The 24,384-nt window shown below is 49.8% G+C and overlaps 4 protein-coding genes across 4 annotated transcripts; 1 reads left to right on the plus strand and 3 right to left on the minus strand.

Moving 5' to 3' along the window:
* Nucleotides 1-1,056: 1,056 nt before the first annotated feature.
* PHATRDRAFT_49767 (predicted protein) lies at nt 1,057-9,423 on the plus strand (the record flags this gene model as incomplete). Its single annotated transcript, XM_002184471.1, has 5 exons — nt 1,057-1,121; nt 1,181-3,469; nt 3,552-3,839; nt 3,907-9,222; nt 9,298-9,423. Coding segments are annotated over 5 exons (8,082 nt in total), but the record flags the coding sequence as incomplete, so codon positions are not given.
* Nucleotides 9,424-15,595: 6,172 nt separating this feature from the next.
* On the minus strand, nt 15,596-17,158 carry PHATRDRAFT_16222 (predicted protein; the record flags this gene model as incomplete). Its single annotated transcript, XM_002184551.1, has 1 exon — nt 15,596-17,158. A coding segment is annotated over one exon (1,563 nt), but the record flags the coding sequence as incomplete, so codon positions are not given.
* Nucleotides 17,159-20,121: 2,963 nt separating this feature from the next.
* On the minus strand, nt 20,122-22,131 carry PHATRDRAFT_49769 (predicted protein). The gene has a single exon (XM_002184552.1). It carries the CDS (start codon nt 21,973-21,975, stop codon nt 20,194-20,196), a length of 1,782 nt encoding a protein of 593 aa, XP_002184588.1. The 5' UTR covers nt 21,976-22,131; the 3' UTR covers nt 20,122-20,193.
* Nucleotides 22,132-23,459: 1,328 nt separating this feature from the next.
* Nucleotides 23,460-24,173, minus strand: PHATRDRAFT_40550 (predicted protein; the record flags this gene model as incomplete). Its single annotated transcript, XM_002184553.1, has 1 exon — nt 23,460-24,173. The coding sequence occupies one exon, from the start codon at nt 24,171-24,173 to the stop codon at nt 23,460-23,462; it is 714 nt and encodes a 237-aa protein (XP_002184589.1).
* Between the last annotated feature and the right edge of the window lie 211 nt (nt 24,174-24,384).

The raw sequence follows: 24,384 nt of genomic DNA on the forward strand, positions 1-24,384 counted from the left end.
GAGAAGGTGTGTGTGTAGATGTGTGTGTAAGTGTCTTGTATACAGACAGGTACACCTACCTGAGGAAGGAGGAATTGTCAATGGTGCACCGTGAATGGAATGATTTGGCCGAGGCGAGAAGGGCTGTGGGGGAGCAACGACGGGGTCTCGGGGTGTGTTTGTGTAGGTTTGCGTAGGGCGTGGGAAACGCTTCGGCACTCCGGGAAAAACGGGGGTTGACACGATACGACACGAGACAGTTCTTGGGAAGGTAGGGCGAGAAACCACGGGGTTCGGCTTTTCCAAACCTAGTTGGGTACCGGATCAAGTGAGATCCCGGGGTTAAGGGAGTATTAGGGATAGGTACTACGCGCGTTTGGCTCGAGTAGATTGAGCCCGTGGGTAGTCGAGCGACGTGTGCGGTAGCCACGGCCACGAGGAATGGTCCGATTGTTTCTACCAGAGTAGCAGTGGGTTCGGTGATTGACAATTGAATGCTTAGGAGACCGACTTTCCCCAACCCGACACACGAGTATCTACCGGTACCCATTTTCCTACTTCCGAAACAGCCTCGTCCCGGTTCGATTCCGAAAAAGGCCTTTCCTGGAAGGCCGCACAGAAAAGGTCCCGGTCTCCCAAATGGATGTTGTTCGTGATTGATTGTGGCTTGTGGGATTCTCCAATGCGGCACTCCCTCCGTTTGCCTCCCTCCCGGCCAGGTGTGATATATCGCTTAGGGTGGGTTTCGTGTATACTACTACCTACTCTCCGTAGGCGCGAGACGCATCCGCACAAGTCAACTTGTTTCCACAGTCAACCAGCCAAGAAACTGAAGACACACACAGCTCTCGGTCCCAGAATGGTCCCCGCTGGAGTGTTCGTAACGTATCGTATCACAACCCGAGAGATCCACCACCCGTACTCCCACAAGACATCTCACACCTTGCATAGGTAGAACATTCCACGAACGACTCCGTCCTCGTCTTGATTTGGTTGGTAGGGCGCCAGAGACACGCTACAGAAAAGTTCGATTCACCGTCACCCGTACACCTACACACGGTACGCTACGACTCCACCATGGCCAAGAAAAAGGTTCCCCCCGCCATCGGCAAGGGTCCAGCCTCCTCCACCACCATTACTCGGTACGTTTCTACTCCTTTGGCTAATTTTTACTTCTACTACTGCACTACTCCTGTCGCAGGGTCTGTGTCACGCGCCCGTCGTGTCTTGTCCTACTCACACTTCCTCCGGTACACAGATCCAGACTCACCCCGATGCGTCGAACCACGGATCCCAACGCGGAGGATCCATCCCCGCCTTTCGATGGGGTCTACGACTTGTTACGCTCCTGGCGCCTGCGGGCTCTGGAACCCACCCGTGCGCATTCCACCGACTGGACGGAACTCGGAGTCCTCCTCAGTCGCGACGAACCCTCCGGGGGCTCGCCCCACGTCACGTCCCCCACCACGACACCGGCTTCCTCCGTTGCTTCCTCCAAAAGTCCGGTCCGGCACACCAACACGAATGCCGCTAGCGGTACCGTCACGCTGGCGTACGGTCTCGTCTTGACGACGCGCGTTTTGGAACAGTTGGTCCAGCGAAGGTCCGACCACGACTCGTCGTCGTTGGCTTTGGTTACGGTGGCCCTCGCCGATAGCTTGACCTCCGTCCTCTTGCGTGACGTCAAGGCACTCGAACGCTTGTCTCACGGACCCGCCCGTGCTTTTGTTCGTCGTCTTTGGGCCGTCCTGACCTACGCTCTATCCCACGCCCTCCAAGATTTGGTACCGCCCGACGCGTCGCCGGCCGAACACGACGAACACCACACGACGGCCACGGCCGTGGCCATTGTCACTCTGGAACAACTCGTCTACTTTCAGCGAGGAACGAATCCTTTTGTTCTGGAAGCGACTCCCGCCAGTCTCTGGTACCGCATCGCCCGAACCGTGGTGGTTCCCAACGCGGACCGGTTTTGGGACGATACCGACTACTGGCGCCGCTTGTGTCGATCCCTGCTCTGGCGGTGGACACCCACCGAACGAGCCGTTTGGGATGTTTGGCGAGACCTCGGTCGAGACTCGATTCCCGATCGTGGACCACAACGGGGCGCCGACGAGACGCTCCACGGGGACGACCAGGCCAGTGACGGGTCCACGCCCCGTCCCGACCCAGACCTAGCCCGGTCCCCGTCCCGTCGTGCTACGACGACTCCCCACGATTCACTCGCGGAATTGGTGAACACATGCTGGTCTCGGCCGGAAGATGGTGGACGCTTGCCCATTAAGCGCTGGGCATCGGTCGTGCTGGTTTGGTTGACACCCGGACAAGAACAGCTCCTCCGTGTCGGGCTCCAACTCCTGTCACCGACCCGGACGACGAACCCACGAAACATACCCGTCTTCGGGACACCCCCGGAATATCTCCCCGACTCCCATTCCACGCCTCGTACCCAGATTCCCGTCTCCACTTTGCGTGTCGTGCTGGTATCCCGGCTGGTCCGACTCGTTCACGAAATGGGCACTCTAGCGGGAGCCCGTCTGCCTCCCAACGCGACGGCATTGAAAGCCTACGTGACGGGCTTGCAGGGTGAGACGATGCCCAAACCGAAAAAGGGTAGCCAGAAAATCAAAGCGACGAAACCAGACTTGCGAGATTTGGGTACCCTCCTTTCCTACCGCATCCTTCAGGCCCACGACGCGTGCTTGGCCACGGGATGGGCAGATCCGACCGTCACCCTGATCAACGATGACGTGGCCGTTGCCCATCCCGTGGTGTGGTACTATCCCTTTGTGAGCCACACCTTGGACAAACTGTCACACGCGGCGTGTGCGAGTGTGCCGAACACCGGCCACGCCGAGCAGAATCTGTGGCGAAATCGAATGCAGCACATGGCGGCGGGTTGGATTTGGGCGCGTCACCGTTCCCGACCGGAGGGTCCCGTAGATGCCAAGCTGATGGCCTTTTGTGTCGGAAGACTTTCGAGTGCGTTGACGCTCCTGGATGTTGACCCGTCCGGTTGCGAGCCCGATTCGAGCAGCCGTGAGTGGAATTTGACCCAGGCCCTGTCAGAACCCGTACTGGGGGTTCCCACCAAGACGACTAACCGCAAGCGCAAGGCCACTACCGGTACTGGCACCGAGACAACCCGCGCTCCCCGAGCGACGAAGAATACTTGCACTTTTGCGCACACCTTTGATGTGGTGGAACGTGCCGTCTTTGGGGGAGAGGAAATGCTGTCCTTGGTTTTTCGTGCGTTTGCGGAGGAACCTAGCAAAGAAAAAGTGGCCGAATCCATTCTTTCTTCCTTGATATCCCTCGTGGAAAAGTGCTACGACCTGACTGAAGTGGAAGCATTGTTGACGGATCTTCCGACGGGGAAGAAACGCAAGATACCAAAAGCAAGCACCGCGAAACGAAAGCGACGGAAAAAGGATGATTCAACTGCCGAGGTGAGAGTAGACTGCCTTCCGACGTCGGACGGATCCTACGGGTAAGTACCTTGTATAGTTGGAATTGGTGGAGAAAGATAACAAAGCTCATCCGGAATTGATTTATATATTCTTCGATTGTAGCAAAGGCATAACTCAGGCTCGAGCGGACTTGGCAGGCGACTGTCTTGAGGCCTTGCAAATGTGTGTCAAGGATCCATCGGCCGCATCAACTTTTCTTTTGGCCCTTTTGAGAAACGCGGTTTCGGTTGATTCTATAGAGCGTGTGGTATACTTGGGCAGTCGTATTGAGGGAATAATGGTGCGACCTGACCGAGCCAATAATCCTCCAAATGCTGACACCTTGAAACGAGAGCCCAATGATAGTGGTGAAGGTTCTTCCCCGTGGACCTCTAGAGAGAAAAAGCTCTGGTGAGTCAAACACCGAAAAAAACGCAAGCTTTGTGCATTATCTCATTTAATTTGGCCCGTCTTTCAGGTCTTCGCACATGACCCTTGTTCTAATGCTTGGTAGTGGGGGAAGGGCAAATTCTTCGGCACCCAAACGCTACATTTTCGGAGCAAACCGATTGCAAATCTTCAAAACCATTGCTGCTCAAACCAGCACAATCCTTTCCGGTCCCTTCTCTGAGGCCGGCTGGCCCATTTGGCAACCTCGTGCGCATCGACTCCTCATTGCTTCCAATATTACCAACGAGCTTTCCACACCAAGCAGGGAGAACACTGCGCCGGACTGCTACATCGTTGCCGGTATGATTGACTCTATTTCATATCTCCTTCGCAACATTTTAAAGTTTGTCAACCTTCCGGCTCGACAGGATGAGTGGACCATCGAAGAGGAAATCCCACTTTCTTTATCTGATGCTCGCCTTTTTTTGTCAGTTGTCGCACGGCTTTCTCCTCAAGAACAAAGATCTTCCCTTGCTTCTTTACTAAAGGAGATGGACAAAGCCGTTCACGAATTTCGTAAATCGGAAAAATTGCTTGCGTTTATTTCCGGAGACCGGAAGGCCTCGGGCTTTCTTGCTCGTCTTATCGTTTTAGCCACCCACTTTGCCCTGTCAGTCATGTCGGGAAAGCGGTTTCAAGGTGTGATTGTCAACGTATTGGAAAAGAGCCTTTCCCTTTCGGCGCCCATACCGGCTACAGGATGGTACAAGGCCGAGACTTGTTTCATGGGGGTGTTTTTGGACTGGGAATCGTCGGAGCTGCCCGAAGTCCCGACATCACTTTGGGGGATCGAGGCAAGCACGGGAAGGATCCTCCAAGGTGTTCTAGAGGGCTTTTTTAAGATTGGAATTTTGACTGCCCCTCAAGACAATTGTCACCTTTTATTTGCTTCCTGGAATGCCCTGGGGAAAAGCCCGTTGTGGACGGAGCGGACCCCGGGCATACAAATACCATCTGTACTTCCGCGAGACCCTGCATTACTTCTGTTGGACCTTCGAGAAGACATCTGTTGGTTGCATGGACAGCTCATGAAACTCGAAGGTAGTCCTTGCGGCTCCACGTTGATGGAAGCTATCGACAGCAGAGTTTCCGGGGACTCAAACCAGTCAGCAGCCAAAATCAAGGATTTACTTACTATGATGGTTTCGAAGGCTACCTATGTCGTGGACAAGATATGTGACCAATATATTCCAAATAGTGCAGAGATGGACTTTCCTATGGCGTCGTCTGTGCATCCCCTGTTGGAGGTTGTATCGTGCTATCTATCGTTTGCCGTTTCATCATGTACAAAGCCACATAATCAGTTTCTTTCAACGATTCAAGCCGAGGTTTCTGGTGGAAAGAGAGCTCGCGGATACTCTTCCGGCAGCGACAATCTGGATTTCGACGTAGAGTCTGGTGACTCGCGTGGCGGGCTCGAGGCGTTAGAGAGATTGCGAAACGGTTGTTTAGCATTTGGAGCTGCTCCAGTCCATCCAGATTGGCTTGACGACGAATGTCGGTTTCGCGATGAATTTTCGGAGAGTGACATCGTGAAGATTGCCATCCAGGCTCAAACTACGCTCCGGAAAATCGTAGTATTGGCTCAATCCCAGCTTGAAGTTTCCTTGAGAACAGTCTTTTCTCGGACTGGCGAGTCCTCGGACAACGTTCGGTCCGATCTGGCTTTCAAATTATGCTCCCTTCATCGCTTTCTGGAAAACCAACCAAAGGACTCTAGTTTCAGTTTTCAAGAGGAGAGTGTGAAATTTGAGATTGGCTCGGCCAGCAACTTGAGCAACGAAGTGATTGGATTTCTACTGATGCATGGCCTTCGGAACTCAAGAGTTAGGACCAAGAAATGGTATCCCTCCATGGTACAGCGAGTACCTGGAAAAGTACACAAGTACTTTCGGCACAAAGTAAAAGTCGACGTGTCGACACCTGAGCTGCGAGTCGCTGGTGAATGGGAAGTCTTGGCAGGTCTCGCACTGACGGCATTTTCGACACCTCTGTGTCCACTTCAAGACCAAGCCCACGGAATCGAAAAACCTGTTTTCCGGGAAATTGCTTTGTATGAGAAATGGCATGAAGTGGGTGTGGCAGCGCTTAGCAGTCTGGCTCCTGTTGTCTCACTTTTGCGAATGGGACTGCAACATTCCGGGCGGCCCACCCATCCCTTTGCCAAAACAAAGGCTACCTTCGAAGATTTGGATGTTCACACTCTTTGTCCCAAGTCGTGGACTTTGTCACATTCGATGTTGGACGAACCGCAGAAAAATTCTATTCTCGATACCTTGGGCGTTCTTGCTCGTCTCCCTGTGAATTCAACGTGGGAAGCCGTATCATGTCAGCTGGTACTGGATGGGCCAAAGTTTCGCACTATTCAGCAGTTCGAGGTTGTCCGTCTTGCTCTAGCGGCAATGTCCGCACTCGCCTCAGCTGCCAATGGCAATGCAATAGATCGACCTGACATCGTTAGAAAGTTGATGGATAGGGTTGTCAATATCTTAATTCAACACGTCGGTCATGACCGAGCGGGCTTCTTTTTCGAATCGATAGGTGTCAAGGAGGTTGACTATCGCACGATAGTTGGTAAAACCTCGACTATTTCAAAACGTATCGACGAGACCAGATCAATGTGTTGCCTATCTAAAGAGCTCGTTGACGGAATGTTTCTTTTCTTTCTCAATGAGACCGAGGCCGTCAGCCAGGAAGCACGGCTTTCGATTCTCTGCTTGATGAGCTCAATTGCTCAACATAGCCTTTCAAATGACTGCTCGACAAAAAGCAAAGCCCTAGAGGTCGTCGGTCTCTTTCGAGAGGCATTTTATGCCGTACCAGAGTCCCGTATCTTGAGTCTCGTCACCTCGGATATCTGCAACCATTCAATCGAAGGTTCAGATACGTTACAAAGCGCAGTGTCTTGTATACTCGCGTTTTGTCTTATTGAACTTGAAAAACCTGGCGCCTATGCCCCAATTATCGAGTCTTTAAAGGATTTCGTTGATGACAGCATGAACAAAGACTACCGCTTTGTATCGAGACCTTTGCTCCTACTCCTCTTGTGCAGCGTCCAATGGGATTGCCTCCATGATGTCGTGGGAACCTTGCTGGAAAGTAACGCAAGTCAGTCTAGGCAAGTCATCAAGATAGTAGCCACTTTCCTTGAGTCGCTGAACAATGACCGTTCTACTGTTGGAAGCAGCCGGGTAAAGTCCGACGCCAATGATGTCACCGGAAAGCCTGTTATTTGCTCGTTTGTCGCGAAAGCTGGGTTTCATGATCAGCATTGGTATAACTGCTATACTTGTGGACTGACTTGGGACAAAGGGTGCTGTTCGATGTGTGCGCTTGTATGCCATATGGGCCATGACGTGGCGTACTCTAGATACAGCTCCTTTTTCTGCGATTGCGGGGGGAACAACAAAAGAGAAGCGCAGCGCAAGTGCCGGTGCCTCACCCCACTACCGTCTTCAGAAGCAGAAGCGGCCTGGGCGTTCGGCAACGCCAGAGGAGGGGGAAAAGGGACATGGACCCCTCGCTCCCCAGATTTACGGCCTTACAAATTGGATTCACAAATAGACGCGCAAACCAATAGATTTGGGGAGATCGCGTTACAGTTTTGTCCTTCACAAGTTAAGTCAGCGCTCGGCAGTATCATCAATGTGGGTCGAACGCGCAACTGGGGACGGATTACGTTGGACGCTGTATACGAGGAATATCGCATCCGGAAGGATGATAGCAGTGTTATGCTACTAGAAGAAAACGAGGAGGAACAAATGAATTGGTGCCAAGAGGGGGGAGATCTTCTTAGCAGAAGAACCAATACCCAAGTTGTGTTCAAAACCGACCCTTCTCTTCCTTTTCGTGTGGCTAGGCAATCTGAGTCAGGCGTATTCGAACTATCCAAAAAGGTTGATTTACCTTTGGATGAAACGGGCAAAGCGCTGCGAGATACCAAACCGAGTGTCCGTTCAGCGTTGGAAGTGGATTCTCGCGGCAACGTAGTCGTCGCTGCGACGCGGGTGCTTTCTTTTTGGAACTGCGTACAGCTCCTGAATACCCGATATATGCATGGCGGAACTTCTTTTTCGCGCACTTCGTTGAGTATCGAAGGAAGTCGACTAGTTGACTTTGATATTCATGGGATGAAGTTGTCGAGACCAAATGAAAACTTCTTGTTGATTTGGGGGCTGTCAGATGTGACAGTATATTCCTGGAAGGCCGCTGTTAACACCTGTGAGACTATCTTCGATTTGAGTCAACAAAAAAAGTCGCTAGCCACCGCCGACGACGAGGTCGTTGTTCACTGCGATTGGCTCCCCGGATCGATGTTTGCTATAGCGATTGTGCGGAGCCGTTCCATCAACCTGTTCCATATTTTAAGTCACTCCAAAATGTCTACCCCGGTTGCGACAATTTCGGTCTCACAAAAGAACGCTAGTATCTCAAATTGCTGTTTTATTCCGATCACTCACAGTTCTGACGAGGCACATTCGATGTCGTGGATTATTATGGCAATACTCGATGACGGCCGAGTTTGCAAAGCAAGCGTGACAATGAATGATTCTGCTTCTGTTTTTTCTGTGGCCCCAGAGTTTGACTTTGCCAGGTATTTGCCTGTGCCAGACAGAGAAGACGATACAACAGAGAGGGGTGGCCCCGCAGGATATAGGAAGAATATGATCGGCAGGCAACTCGACTTCCTTCCCCTAAGTAGGCTACTTCTTTTAGAAATTCCCTCAGTTTGTGTCATGGCTTATGCAGTGACAGAAGATGGACAGATATCCCGCGGATTTGAGCTGGTTCCCTGGGAAATACGTGGCAAAGCGAGCGTTAGAGGGCCCTTTACTCGCTGGAGAGATTTTGGGAGAGACTTAAAGTGTTCCTCAACCAAGTTCTGCGTTGGCTGTATCTGCGAATCTTCCTCATCTGGGGACCCGGTACCACTTGTGCTTGGAGTCGATGGCACAGTGACATCTGTCGCGACGATCCAAGGGGCCGCAACTCTAGGCTCGAATGGAACTTCTGTAGAAGGTATTGGTTTGTTTTCTGTGCCGGAACTGATCGATGACTGCGCGATCTACGATTTGAGGGGTCGAAGATCTTTTCGAGAATCTATAATTTGGCTCATTTTGTCTTCGAACGGTTCTCTATGCTTGTTGAAAGAGGATGGGGGGTGGCCCATAGCTACCCAATTGAATTCTCAAAATGAACGTCGAACTGCTATCCAGACTTCAACGGCCTCGGCCCATCTGGACCTTCCTATGAAATTGATTGCATCTCCTTTGCTGGCTTTTGAGGAACTCACGAATCTTACAGACCTAAAGGTTGTGGAGTTCGCAGGATTTGGTCTCGAAGCGTACGTACCTGGCCATGATGGGAAAAGCTGGTTTTTGCCCGATTTGTTGTCTAACATGCAATCCTGGAATTCTAGGGGCGACATCCTCAAATCGAAGCTGACGAAAGACAACGACTCAGTGCTAGCAAGTCCATGCCGAGATGGATTCACCCTCTCGCTTTCGGTGAGAAGTGAATCTAGTAAAATGTTGGATTTTGCTAGGAACGGTGGTTTAGCTGGAGGTCAAGAATGCTCTGGGCGTTTTGTAGTATCTGCTTTAAGGATTTTGGTCGGCTCTACGTCGAAGGAATGTATTCCACAGACGATTTATGTGAACGGGCGACCAGTTGATGTACTTTCTAGTACGCGAAAATGGTACTCGGTCGTTTTCACGTCGGAAGAGATCGCGTTGGGTCTTCGAAGTGGACGCATATCGATTCGTTTTAGCAGGGCTTTCGACGAGGGATGCAAACCTGTAGTGGATGCCGTTGAAGTCTTTGGGGTCGATTATTCCGTAGTTGCGGCCTGGATTCCGACGCGACTGCAGTCGATTGCAACGCGTGGGATATCACATCCAGCAAGCGAAAACGGCTCACTGTCAGGACGACATGAAGTAGGTTCTGAAGAGGAAGGTTTATTAGCACTTTCTTCGCTGTGCTCGCTTTGTAGCCTCTTTCGTGTCCCGAAGCCACTCGGGTCCATCGATAGAACATATCTCGAAAATTTTGTCTGTCTCACCGCCTTTCAGGATGACCGTCACAATGAGAATGTGGATGCAATCTTGAGCTGTTTCGAACCAGAAGGGGCATCGCGTCGTTTGTATCGCGACAAAGGAATTGTCGCCGCCTGTTTTGAACGCCTCTCCGACTGTCGGCTAAAGTTCGACAACGACGAAGTGGTGACTGGACAATCACATTCAGTTTTTTACAGGACGGTCAGCAAATACTTGAGGGCGGCTTTAAGGGTAGCGCGTGCTCGACCTGTAAACTACCTACAAGCACTTGACCATAGTCTCGAAAAAAAAGGATCAGTTGCGAAGTACTGCGTAAAAGTTGTTCCTTTTTCCATGCCATTTGGAAAGGCTCAACTCACGATGGTCTCAAACGTCGTCGAGCTGTCTCTCCTTGAGATGGTAATAGCGATAAGTTATGGTGAACACGCCGAGTCGCTGTCAATCAACAGCAATGGCCTTGGAAAGTTTGAAACTCTGTCGACAATACTTTCTGTACGAAACCCTGTAGTAGTTGAAGAAGCTTGTAAGCGAGTCTCTGACTTTTGCACCTCACACAAGAACTCTAAATCTGGAAAGAACGACGTCTTCGCTGTACAGACTATGGCTGTGCACTATGGCTGCGATTGCTGTCACGATGTACCTATTAAGACAGTACGCTACTCTATGTCAACATCCGGTTCGTGTTTCGATTTGTGCCGAGAGTGCTTCGATCTCGGCAGTTCTTTCGCTCTATCAAAAGATTACTCCAGTGGTATTGACGTAGTAGTTGATGGAAAATTTATCGGAACTCAATCGTCAAGGCTGAAATGTTCTGATATAAAGAACATGGAACGTATACCAATCGGTAATAGAAAGCAAGATGACCAGGACTCGGAGAACCACGGGAAAACACGGAAATTTTTGACTGGACGGCTTGAGAGAAATGCTTTGTTCGAATCTTTTGTTGGGAAATTGTTTTCTGGCGTTATGACCTTAGTCTCGAAGCAATCTAGTGTAGGTACTAGAGCATACTTCCGCCTTTACCAGCTCGCCATCGATCTTATCGAGGTTTGTGGAACTGCTGAAGTTAGGCAAGCAAGAGCTAAAATATTCTCAACCAGTCTCGTCGAAGGCCTTGCGCAGCACTGGAATGCGTTGGTGGATAGGTACGATAGCGATCCCGATCGATGGGAATTTGATAAACATGTCGGGCATGTGCTTCTCTTGCTGCTGAAAACGTGCTCTGCAGGGGGAGAGAAAGTGACTTCCGATAAGAATCGATGCGTCAAAAATCATGTATGGACGCTTCTTGTTTCTGTAAAATGTGGGCAGAAGTATTCCGTACTCACTCATCTTCACGAGCGTCTTCGACAACAAAAAAGCGAAGCCAATCCCGACTGCCATACATTTTCAGATGGTCTGTCGAAAGAAATTGATATCAGGCAATCGGTGGCTAGGTCTAACCATCTTGATGGGGTAAACTGCTGTCAACAACGTCTTTTATACTCATCACATCTCCAGAGTGCATTCGCATTTTCGGAAGAACACCGCGAACAAGCCCCCTTCGATCCAGTGAGATACGAAAGAAGTCCAGCGCTGATTGAGTATGTGCTCGAAACCATCTCGCAATTTGGAGATCCCAGCTCAGAGGAATCCCGTACATGGTTCCCTTTCCTTTGCGAGCTCATTCTTTCCCAGAAGGAAGATTTTTTGAAGAAATTATCGAAAAAGTGCCTATTTGCACTCTGTGGGGATGACCAAGAATTATATCTATCCGTTCGCGATCACCATTCCTTCTGTTATCAAGTCAGTAGTCTTGCGTCTACCCTAGAGCATGGCTTGAAAGGTTGCTTGGCTGTGAATGAGAAGGCCCGTTTGTGTGGAGAGACTAGACGAACCAATGCGGAAGCGTCGTGGAATAGCCTAACCATGGGAGAAATAGTTGGGACGGATCATTTGGTACCAGAGTCGATCACATCGAGTCAGGCTGTGTTGAGTGCAGGTGCAATTTTGGATAAAATATGGCTTATCGCTCGGCGACGTCCACCGAGCTGGCATCGCTTTGGTAGACTCTCTTCATTCCCCGCTACTTCAATCTCAAATCACAAATTCTCTGCGTTTTCTTCATTTCTGAAGGAAGTGCTGTCGGGACCACCGATCCGTGTAATTCTTGCGAGCATGTGTCTTCTCAATGGACAGGGACAGCTAAAGTGCCTTCGTCTGTTCGAGCAGCTATTGGATCGCCACTCCCCAATCACTGACACAGCATCGGCGCCGTGCGAATCTGTTTTCGATTTGATTCCTTGTGGGCCTCATGAGTTAGATTCATTTGTCTTTCGGTTTGTTTCACAATCCAGCCATTCAGATGTGCGGAAAATAGGAATCGCCATTGTAGAGAAGCTTTGCTCGGTGAGCAACAGGAAAGAAGTAGGCGCCCTTTTCCATCGTCTTTTGTGTACACAGGTCAACTACACCACAAGAGTCGGAAAGGATTCCACTGAGTTCTTTCTTCTTTTGCAAAGGATTTTAAAAATCGGCTTGCCCTTTTACTTTGGTATTGCAAAGTCTAGCTCCTTGGTTGAGGACCTTTGGTTAAAGCAAGTACAGGAAATTCAATCTGAATCTGTCCGCGCGATCCACGAGTGCGCATATTTCAAAGCGAGGTTGGGATCCCCTGTCCATCGAACGCACTTTGATTTTTCTTGTTGCCTTCACTGTGATGGGAATAACCAGAGCGCATCGCGAGAAAAAAGAAGTTCTAAGGGCAATGGAGGAGCAATTTCATCTGCAAATGGTGCAGACAAATTAGATCCGATTCCAAAGGGTCCGTTGGCCAGTCCACAGCCTTCCATCATTTCGCTGTCTCAGGAAGTCAAATGGCACCCCGAGCAAGTGAGTGGTTTTGCTCGAGGGCGTCCGGATTGCGGGAAAAGCTCGTGTGTCAGTGATGAATTCAATTCCTACATCAGGCTCCGGTACAGGCTAGCTTTGTCCGAAGTACACGTTGAAGTCAGAGACCCTCGTGGTCGCTTTGTCAAAACGATCGATGTTTTCTACACCCCGGGTCCCGTGCCAAATATCGAGAATCTAAAGGACGGGACAAACAAATGGGAAGCCTGCGCGCAACTCCACTTTTCTCGCGGGGCGACGAGCTCCAACTGTAAGCTTCCTGAGGTTGTAGTGGCAGCAAACATCAAAATTCGCTACAGTGACTTTTACGAGAGATTAGGTTCCTCGAAAAGCTTGGACGGTAGCCTTCAAGTCCACTGCCCCCGTTGCACGCGCCTAGTTACGAACGCCCATGGGGTCTGTGGCAATTGCGGTGAAGTTGCTTTTCAATGTCGTAAGTGCCGTCACATCAACTATGAGCGACTAGACGCTTTTCTGTGTGTCGAATGTGGATTTTGTGCATCCGGTACGTTCTCCTTCGAATTTATCGCCGGTGTTGCATCAAATGCAGTTGTTATTACAAATGACAAGGAACTTGAGAGGTCTAATCAAATGTATGCGACTGCATCCGAACTTCGCGAAGATATAACTGGCGCTTTAAAAGACAAGCTGGCTGAGTTGCTACGAAAGAAAAAGAAAAACACCCGACCTGACAAAGAACCACTGTTTAGCCCCGAATTGCAACTCGCCTTTTTTTCAAACGAGGCTGGATCGAGAGCGAGTTGCAAAGAAGTGGAGGATTCAGTTGTCTCTCTCAACAAGCTCGGCCGACAAGGTACTGTAGTGAAGGCAGTAGCAAGGTCCAGCAGCTTGACAACTACCGGAGTTTTCCCGAACCAGACAGCTTCTCTTCGACGCCTCTTCCGCAGTTGGCGACCCAATTCCTCAACTTCCAGACGACTTCCAGTGAGTGAAGGTGGCGGGGAGGTTCTCGGCGGTGATATCCAGATAGAGGAGGACGACACTGAGGTTTTCGGCCTGCTAGAACAGGGTAGCAGCTTGTCGCGGATGGCCGGTCTAGATGCGGCTGATCCTCTCAATCGCCTTCTCGCTAGCGTTCAGAGCTTCCATGATGGACGAGCAAGTGAGTTTGACGAGATTTATGAACAGAATGAAGCTAGAGGACCGTTCAAGCTGAAGTCCCAAGTCCGAGGTCACTCCAGTGGCGAGCTCTTACAACTTTGCGAGAGGCTATATCACCTTAAGCGCGAAGCGGAATATGAAGCCCATCGCTTGAATGAAAAGATTTGTGCCTGGCGCCGATTGGAGATGGGATCGTTGGTTCCTAAAGCACCTGCAAACCCAACATCTTTCATCCCGTCACGGTGTTCCGTATGCAGTCACTCTATCGCTCTACATTTTTTGATACTCTGGTTAAATCTGTTTGAAGCTGATCCGTCCTGTGTAATTGTCACACATGCGATGATCCAGTCCCTTCTCGAAGAAGACTCGGGTTTTACAAAAAATCTTCGCAATCTTAAACGGACAGTTGTAAAGGAGATCGCGTTGCGTTCCAAAGTGGGCGCTGCGCTTGTTTTAAAAATCCTAACAAGACGTCTTGCAGTGTTTGAAGAAATAAATTGCACCAGCATCCTTGGAATGATTATCAAAGAAGGCAACGAAGCTAGCCCATACAGACCCGATTTTACTCAGTTGGCGGTAAAAATTGTAAGATCTAGCTAAATCTTTTTCTGCGTGCCGGATATTTTTGCGCACCTTGACACAACAAAGGGGGCGTCAATTCATATCATCAGTAGTAAGAGAGTTAAACAGACGCATCCAATTTTCGATTATCTCATTTTTTGAGCCACCTAAGAAGTTCAGTTGTCGTGACATCCTGCTATGGCAACGCACGCGAATTTTCTTCCGGGAGACTTTCTCAGCACTTCACTATGCCCAGCGTCGGGATGGTAGCTAAGATCTGTACGTCTTCCCTGGCGTCCGGATAATCTAGAAATCTATAGACGAAAGGGAGAGGTCAATTGGAAAAATATGCTTAGCCTCCCCCTTTTTTTAAACTGGATAAAGTTCCTCTGGTGCTTAAGGCAAATAAACGACTTACAATAATATTCAGTTGCTGTTTCCTGAACAAGGCTGCAGCCTCATGCATTCAATATGGCAAACGACCACGTCAAGGCAAATGACCTACTTACGGATAGTGTACGTAAATAATCACGTACCGCAAAGCATCGTTGCAGTGCACGTATTGCATTTACACTAAATTGCCTCAGATCTATCATCAGCGACCTTGGGCTGCACAAGCCGATCTCTTTCTCTGCGCTCGCGTCGTTTTTTCCCGAGACGTCGACGAGTGCCGTTGACAACAAAATATTCCCAAAATATGTTTGCGAAAGTGTTTGAGATCATGAGTATGACCAAGATCCAACGGTACGAGACGGGCATAACGGTGGTATGAAAGGGATTCTGAATTGGCAACACACGACCGATTGCGGCCGAGTACAAAACATGATCATTCTCACAGTTTACGCGCCAAAAGCATGACAAATCTCCGGGAACAAGCGTCACCCACAGGTGGATGGCGGTAAACAGAGAACAGAACCCAACAAAGCATTTGTTTCGCCACCAAGTCTGCCTAAATTCGTACCCGAAATTAAATGCCATCGCGGTAGAAATGTACTGGTAACCCATGACAAGAAACAAAGTTTCAGATTCGTAGTTGTCGCCAATTACAACGAGATTGGAAACATCTGAATTTTCCCATCGACGGCATTGGAACCAATCTTGATGAAATAGAATCCAGAGAGCAATAATTGCAAAAGTAGTGTTGATAAGAAGAATACCGACGACGCTCGAGGCAGTAATGGGACCAAGGAGGGACGCGGTAGGCCTAGTTTCGGCCAAAGCGGAAGCGGCTTTGCCGAGCGGCAAAGTGAAAGACATTGAAATGACCCAGAAACCGTCCATGAACATCCAACAATACTCTGATAGGTTTATCATGAAGTATGCATTCATGACGTTTGCGATTGCTTCTACTTGACCATACATTATCACATACTTGTACGAGGCCAGTGCCGACGCCAAAGCACACCGTCCTTCCTTGAGGATCTCCGTCACCGACACAATTGACTTGTCCAAACTGGTGAAAGGGGACACCATACTGGCCTCCGCATCGCTAAGAGCCACACCCACGTGTGCAGCCTTGAGCGCTCCACAGTCGTTGCCTCCATCGCCACACATGAGCGTGATCTTGCCTTGATCGCAATAATGCGAGATGATCGCGACCTTGTGTGCGGGTGTGCACCTTCCAAAAACGCGGACAAACGGACTCAGCTCCGACACAAATGAGATATCGAGGGAGTCCCAGACATCACCCGTGACTGCCAACACCGTCGTCCCCGAGCGTAAAGCTGACCATGGCAAATCCGTCATGCGCCCTTCATGATCGAAATCGACCCATTCGACACGGTCGTCCTTGTGGGGCATAGCGCACCATAATACTGCCGCTCCCGTAGGGATGATACCGCTCTCCCTCGCAATAGTGATGCCTGTTAGAACCGCGTCCCCGGTTACAATGAGGCATTCAACAGCTGCTGCCTGAAGCTGAGTGATCACATACGGTGTTTCCTCACGGAGCACGTTCTGAAAGTTTATCACACCGGCGAATTCCATATTAAGCTCTACTTTGTCGCGTTGGATATCTTCCAAGTTCGTGGCCGGGGACAGGACTTTGGCAGCCATTGAAATCTGGTATATACCAGCCTTTGCGCTTTCTCTCAAAACCCTCTCGTAATCCTGCGGCAAGCTCGCAGGCAGGCAGGCGCGTTGCACATTCTCTCCACTACCCTTGACAATTGCCAGCATGGAGCCGTCTACTCGTTTTACAATCACGCTCTGAGTCATGCGATTGTGGCAAAAATCAAATTGTTTGAGCACTTTCATTCGGTTTCCATTCAGAACAATCCAGGACTGATTCTGTTGTGCCCCCGACGCAGCGAACATCACTCGGTCAACGGCATTGCCAATCATGGCATCACCCGATGTCGTGAGACTGTGGCAACACGCCATGCCGAGAGCTACCGTATCCGATAGAGGGGACGAAGGAGAATGAGGATCATTCCATGTTGGTATGCACTGCGCGGACACGAAATCGAGACCTTGTTTTGTAAGCGTCCCAGTCTTGTCAAAGCATGCCGTTTGGACCTTTCCCGCAACCAAAATATCTTCGGAGTTGGAACACGCAATCCTTTTTTTGCTCAAACGCTGATCAGAAATTCCGACTGAAACGGTAAAAACTGTTGGCAGCAAGGGCGGTAAAAGGGTCCCAACAACATACATTCCGTAAAACCACGCATAGACAGGCTGCTCTTGAATGAGAAACACCACCAGCGCAAACATAAAAATTGATTGTAGCACCAAGATGCCAACAACGAAACCGACTTCGACGTCAAACTGAAATTGATGGCGTTCGTAGTGAAAGACGTCCCGCAGCAATTCACCTTTAGACGTAAATGATCCAGTCGCGACCACCATTGCCAAGGTATTTTCTTGCTCCAGTACCGTGGTACCGGCCAAAATAGAATGCTTTTTGCCTATTGCAGTGGTCGAAGGATTGGCGGTTGCGGCGGGATCAACTACATTCTTTGCAACCGGGTTCGACTCGCCCGTCAAGGCGCTCTCGTCTACCAGCAAACCCTCTGATTCCGTTACAACCATATCGGTGTAAACGACACCAGGTTGGACCTGAACAATATCGCCTGGGACCAGGTTGCTCTGGTGGATTGTCGTGATTATACCATCCCGTCGGACATTAACCTCACCGTGCATTTGCGTCAGAGCATATAAATTACGCTCGTTACGGAAGCGAAAGTAGGAAACACTGAGTCCACCCATCAAAATGACTGACCCGTGAATGACAGCCAAATAAAAGTAGTAGAGAGGGACCCAAGTCCAAAGAATGAACGTTTGGTACGTGTAGAAGGGCTTGCTAAAGTCAATCCCAATACAACCTAACAAAGTAGGCTTGGGCATATCGATTACATTGGGACCTACGATGTGCAGCCGTTGCGTGACTTCATCGGCCGTCAAGCCGTCTACGCCCTTCAAGACGTCTGCGACTGTGCGGTACTCGGGGTTCATTTTGCCTGGTACGTAGTAGCCCCGCTCATCGTCCAAGTTGTATCGTCGAAATTGGTAGACAAAATAGTACGTGCTGGGCAAGTTGGCATCTCTTTCATTTTGAACAGGAACGTACTGGAGAATTCCGTGAGCCGTCCGGTACGGTACGGAAAAAAGACCCGACATGCAACTGTGAAACCCCGAAGTGAATCGGCTGAGAATTCGCCGCATGTGCATGATATAGCCAGCTTCACGTTTACCTTGTACGGGGCGGGATGACGTCGACCGAGTTTCAGTAAAAACTGCCACTTGTGTAGCCAGAGACAGCTCACAGGGTACCAAAAAAAGGCTCGCAACCGAGCACGGCCACTTCAGAGCTATTGTCCAAACGAAACCAATACACCATGTAATTTCAAAACCGCGCAAGGCCTCTTCCTCGTTTTGGCGATAGGAAGTGATACAAAAAGCAAGCAGAAGGGCTTGTATGCCTAGTAGCGTAATCACGACGCTATAGTAAAGAATTTGTCCCAAAATTGTTTCGCGATAGCCCGTCTGCGTTTGACCGTCTTCAAGGGGCTGCGTGACTGCATCCGTGTGGTACCGGCGCATCATGCGACACCACCCAAGCACACTCATCGTGACAGCCATCAACCAGAGCCCCAAAATACTCAAGGGACCGGCGCTGAACGAATTCTTTGCGTCTTCTTCCTGCTCGCGACAGACTTCCTCGTTTGCATAGAATGCTTCAAAATCTCGTTGGCAGGTTTCGTAGTCTTCGATAATTTTAGGACACGCAAAAGGCAGACACGTCTGCGGGCACGGATTGCGATTGGCTCTCGAAGAGCAGGAATCGGCACAGGAGCCGTCCGCACACAGCGTCAGGCCGGCGGCACAGGAAGGCGTCGGGCACGCCGTTGCATTCTCGGCGCAAATCACGGGGCATGTTGTCAGGGCCGGGCAGTCATACGTCGGGTCGACAAAGTCGTCAAAATCGGCGGAGGCTGCATCAATTAGCACAAACAGCGGCACTAGTAGCGCGAACGCATTCTTCCATAAGGACACAACCTTCATGGGGAACGGGCAAAGTTCTACAAAATTGGAAAGGAGTAAATTGCGGATGTATTTCCGCAAAAAGCAGAATGACCCTTGTTTTGCATTTTGTTCTTTCCATGAACGATGCCGGTAGATGTCGACACCGTGATGTATGATGCGAGCTCTGTCCGGGGGACAAATTTTTGCTTATCTCTTTTGTTGAAAGGTCTCGCTCTTGGAGCAAATGATGATTCGTATTTAAGCCGTCTCTTTAATGCTCCGGGCTTGATGACTGTCGTTACGATACAAGTAAAGTCATATTCGCCGTTTACGTTGCAAGCGGAAGAAAGATATTGTGTCAGTTTCGGATTTCGATCGAAGGAATTACCTACGTACCTTTCTCTTCTGACTGTGAATTGTCAAGTCGTAATGACAGTGACAGTGACATAAAAATCAGAAATCAGACCCCCCTCCTCTTCAGTTACTGAGGGTTTTCTTCGCACCTTGAGGGAGAACTACTGGAACCTTAGGTCGAGGGAGCTAGATACACCTTCACCGGTTGGACGGTCGAAATTATGTCAATCACAGCAAAGCTACTGGATAGGTATTTACACTAAGGAAACGAGGTGATCTACTAGTACCTACTCGTTTTGAGCTCTTTTTGCTTCTAAGGACTGGAACCTCGTCGATTCGCGTAAAATAAAATTGATAGTGAATGCTGCGAAGAGCTTCAACGCTTTCATTGAACCGAACAAAACGCCGTGAAAAACATTCCCGGCTGTGTAAACGAAAGTCAAGTGGACGTCCATATTCCATCACAGATTTGAAAAATTCAGAGGAGTGCGGCGACTCTTGTTCTTCAACAAAATCCTTTTGAGGACTCTACTACCTTGATCTGTGAAGGGAACATACGTTGCCTTCACACGTAGCATTCAACAACGAAACAAGAGGAGTCATAACTCGATATACTCAGTCAGCAACACTACATGCAGCTCTATAAAGCTCACTACTCGAAAAGTACAAGTGCCAATGTTGAATCGCTTACAGAAAACACATTTCTTGCGAGGCCACATTGTGTCCCCACTCACATCTACTGGAAAGCAAATGTCGTCACTCGGACAAAACTGTTTTCCGCCAATCACAAAATCTAGAAAAATGTAAAATATATAGTACGAACGTTCGCATATACGTTACACAAACACGAATATGCCCGACGGGGCCCTTTATACCAACGTTTCCGTGTAACAAGAGGTGCAACACGAACACTGGACTTCCGGACCCGTTTCGTTCGTTGTCACATTGTTCCGAACCAAGCAGTCAGTTTCCAGGCGCTGTAATCTCGGCCAGATTGTTTGTCGATCGATGCAGGCATCCACAACTCCCGTCAATTCGTTATCTTGCAATAGCAACTCGAGGAGATTCGGCCATTCTCGACCAAAGTTTTCCGGAAATGGGCCTGCCAGTTGATTACCTTGGAGCCACAACTTTGCCATGACTGTATTGCGAAGACCGGCGGTTGGTGCGGGCAGCACACCGGTCAACGCATTGTGGTCCAAAAAGAGTTTGGTCAGAGCTGGCATACCATACAACCAGGATTCCTCCAGTCTTCCCGTAAAGTTATTGAACGAAGCGTCCCAGAATGTCAGATTGACAAGATTCGACAAATCTGGCAAGTTTCCGCTCAGGGAATTACTGTTGCTAATCCATATGTTCAAGGAAGAAAGTTCGGGCAACCAGGAAGGCAACGGTCCCGTCAAAAGATTTTCGTCCAGCCGAATATCTTCCAAGTAGGGCGAAGATGGCAAGTTTCCGTGACGATCAATGTTGCCGCTCAGTTGGTTCCCGTGCGCGTATAGGAACCGTAGCGTGGGCATATTCCACACACCGTGTGGCAAAGTCCCGTCGAGTGTGTTGGACGAAACGTCCAGCCAGTAAAGGTCGGGAAACGGTACATCCGTAGCGAGTGTGGTTGACGTGGGAAACCAGGGTACGGGTAGAGTACCGACGAGACGATTTTCCGACAAGTCGACTTCCTGTAAAAAGGTCAAGTGCATCAGTTCGGAAGGCAGTGATCCGGTCAAGTTCCAACCAGGGAACCGCAGTCTGTCGACAACGTTGGTGATCGCATCGCAATGGACTCCGCGCCATTCGCATTCCATTTCGTCGTTGCTCAAAAAGTCCGCATGTGCCCAGGAACTGGGACCGTCCGTAGCGTAAAAAAGCAAGGCGATGACGTATCGCTGGGCAACGTGGTCAACCCCGTCCGCCAAGACGTCTTCCCGTAACAAATCACCCGTCAACATCCAGTTCCGAGCTTGCGATTGCGGCGAATCGGGAACATTGAATAAGGCAGGATCCGAAACTCTACGAAAGACGGCGTCCAGTTGCGCTACCGTTCGAGGGTCCACCGTGGGAGTCGGCGCGGACGGCCCACCGCGAAGGGGCGTAGGAGCCGGTGTCGAAGATGCCATATCCGTCGTACCGCCACTACCGGAAGCCGCACTCATTTCACTATCGCTACTCCCTTGTCCCACACCCAGTCCTACCAAGAGACCAATGCCCACCGCCACCATGACCAACAATCCTACCGAAAGCAGGGTCGATCGGTGGGTGAGCCACTGCCAGGGTTTATGCTGCGCCTCTCGTTCACGTTGCAAGCGTCGTCTACGGGCACCCGACGAACTATCCCGTGATGATTCGGGAGCTTGTGAAGAACCGGAACCCCGCGTTTTGTAAGGGCGACGACTTTGGCGTACGCGATCCGTCCCTTCTTTGTCATCGTCCGGGTGCTGTCCAGCGAGATTGGCAGCGTCGGAAACAGCCGAGTCGGAAAGGACGGATCCGGCTCGTCCAGCTTCCACTGCGCAAGTACTACTACCGCAATCCGAAAAGACTCGCGGTCCTATCGTTGAGGATGTAGACAGAGGCAAGCGCTGACTCGGTGGAAGCGAAGACGTGTCGGACTGATCCTCCGCAATGGGCCGGAGGTAAGTGGAGGGTAACATGACGAGGAATGACGAATCGCACCACGGAAGCGCTCGGATCACACCAAAAGGTCCTTTCCGCTTTCATTCACAGTCAATAATAGGCAACACGACCAAAGGACACCGGTTGGTTTCGGAAAATGGTCAAATCAAGGTTGCGTGCCTTCCAAACTTATGTTCCAACGGCATAGTGACTCCCATACAGGAAATTGCTTCGGTGCACGTGTGCGCAGCGTTGGGTGCGGAGACGCAGAAAGCGGGGCCGTGGAACGGAATGCACGACCCCTTTCTTCGCACGCTGGGGGAATCGGAAGCAGCCGGCGACGACCCCCCCCCTGCTGACGTCGATCCATGTCGGCACGAGATGGATATGGACTCTTGATTATAATTGGACTCGAGCACTTGGTTGAGAGACAATTTCAAACAAATACTATATGCATAAATTACCATTTGTAACGACTGACTATAAAGATATTTAGGAAAGCAGTCCCGACAGATCTCCCACACGCTTTCGTTTATTTCGCAATTCGAACTACCGACCGTGCCAAGGGAAGATACTAACTATATCGATAGTTGCAAATGAACGACGTTATCACTAATGCCACGTTGAATCGGAAGATCGGCCTACATCAACAAAACACGGCACCGCGTAAACAAGACATTAAACAATTAGTAGGTAGCTAGCTCTCTCCCGACCCAAAAGGGAGAGGCCAAGTCTACGCGCCATCTCATCCACGCTGCTCCGACCGAAAACAAAAATGTTCGAAGTCGGATGCGAAGTACCCTCCCAACACCAACGAGGTCTGTAAGTTGTGAGTAAAGTAGTGAAAACGCCTCCGCCCGAATAGGTAGATTCGGTCCAGCGATTTACAAGCCGTAAATGATTGCCTTACTTATCGTAGTAGTGGCTGGAGTGCGTTCAATTCTTGACGTCGAGCGCAATTATAGAGCAAATCCTTTCCTGTGTGGCCTTGTCAAACAACACCCAAAGATCTTACAGTCAGTGACTATTTGCTCACAATATTCTTGCGCGGGAGAAACGGGCAGGATTCACTGCTGATGTATAGCTTTTGGAAAGCTTCGATTCTGACGACACAGAGCAGGACTGCTACAAACCAAAAGGGTTTCACAGTTTCGCAGAGGAACTGGGCTTCATTTTCCTCTTGGATATATTTGTAAAGGCATGGACGACTTCACCGGCGGGAAAGGACCGCAATATCAGGTACAGATCCGGAAGCGGTAGAGACCTGCTGGATACGGGGGATTCCATCCAAGGAAATGTACCAAACTGTCTTCAGGTGGAGAGGTGACAGAACAACGTGAGCAGCTGGCTTACAACAGACGCCCTCTGTGGAGAGCTTGATTCATCAATGGAAGCAGTGAACGTCGATTTGAAAAGCCCTACCTAGTCTATGTATTGTTTTTATAATCATGCAATATCAAAGAACTTTGGACTGGGAGCGAGATGGAATCAAAAACACATCCTTCCCTACACGCAATAGCGTTTATGCAGCTGCGGCGGTAAGAAATCCAACACCTCCCTCTATTGAGAAGACGAATGCGTTCATTGCAAAAATCGCAAAGTCATCGAAATTCATGTGCGATCTTTCCATGCACTGAAAGGCAACAGAAAAATGGGTCTGCCAAATTTTTGCCTCTAATCGATTGTAAAACTCGAGATGCACGTGAGCAATGTTGACGCTTGTTGCCAGGCTGATTGTTTTGAGGGTATCTGGAATGTGTGAGCCGTGTAGATCCAATGGCCCAAGAATACCGATTATTTTCATATAAACAGGAAGAGCTTGTTGAACAACACTACTCTGTCCAGTACGTAAACCATCCCTCTGAAGAGCAAGTGCTGCATTGAACAGAAGGACCATTGAAATTGTGGCAAGATTCTCAGATGTTGGTGTTGCAATTCTTCTCGAATCCACCGAAAAAATCATAGCCCGAGAGTAGAAAGCTGGAGTAGAGCTATCGACCCCGTCAACGGCGCCACATAATTCATTGACGAAAGCGTTACTTAACACGACAGATACGACCTCCCCCATCAACCTCCACCTTTCTAGCTCACTCGTGGATGGAATGAAGCCAGATGCAGTTTCTCGCAACAGCTCGAGAGTCCGGAGAATCGTTTTGGCTGCATCATTGTCATTGCGCTGACGCATCAACGTGACGGCGAAATTGTTCATTCTCATCATTCGAATGAAGGTGCACATGACTCTTTTTTGAAGCTTTCCAAATAACGATTTCATGAGATGGAACCAGCACAATGAAAGGAGTGATCGAATTTTCTCATCTGCAAACACCTACAAATAAGCTTTCCGGAGGACAATTTTGGTAAGGTCGGTATCGACGCTTTTTGCCGGAAGCGTCTACCTATCTATTTGGCATACATACTTAATTCAAAGTATTTATATACCATTCATT

The sequence above is a fragment of the Phaeodactylum tricornutum genome, chromosome 24, assembly GCF_000150955.2.
Source record: "Phaeodactylum tricornutum CCAP 1055/1 chromosome 24, whole genome shotgun sequence".
Lineage (NCBI taxonomy): Eukaryota > Bacillariophyta > Bacillariophyceae > Surirellales > Neidiaceae > Phaeodactylum > Phaeodactylum tricornutum.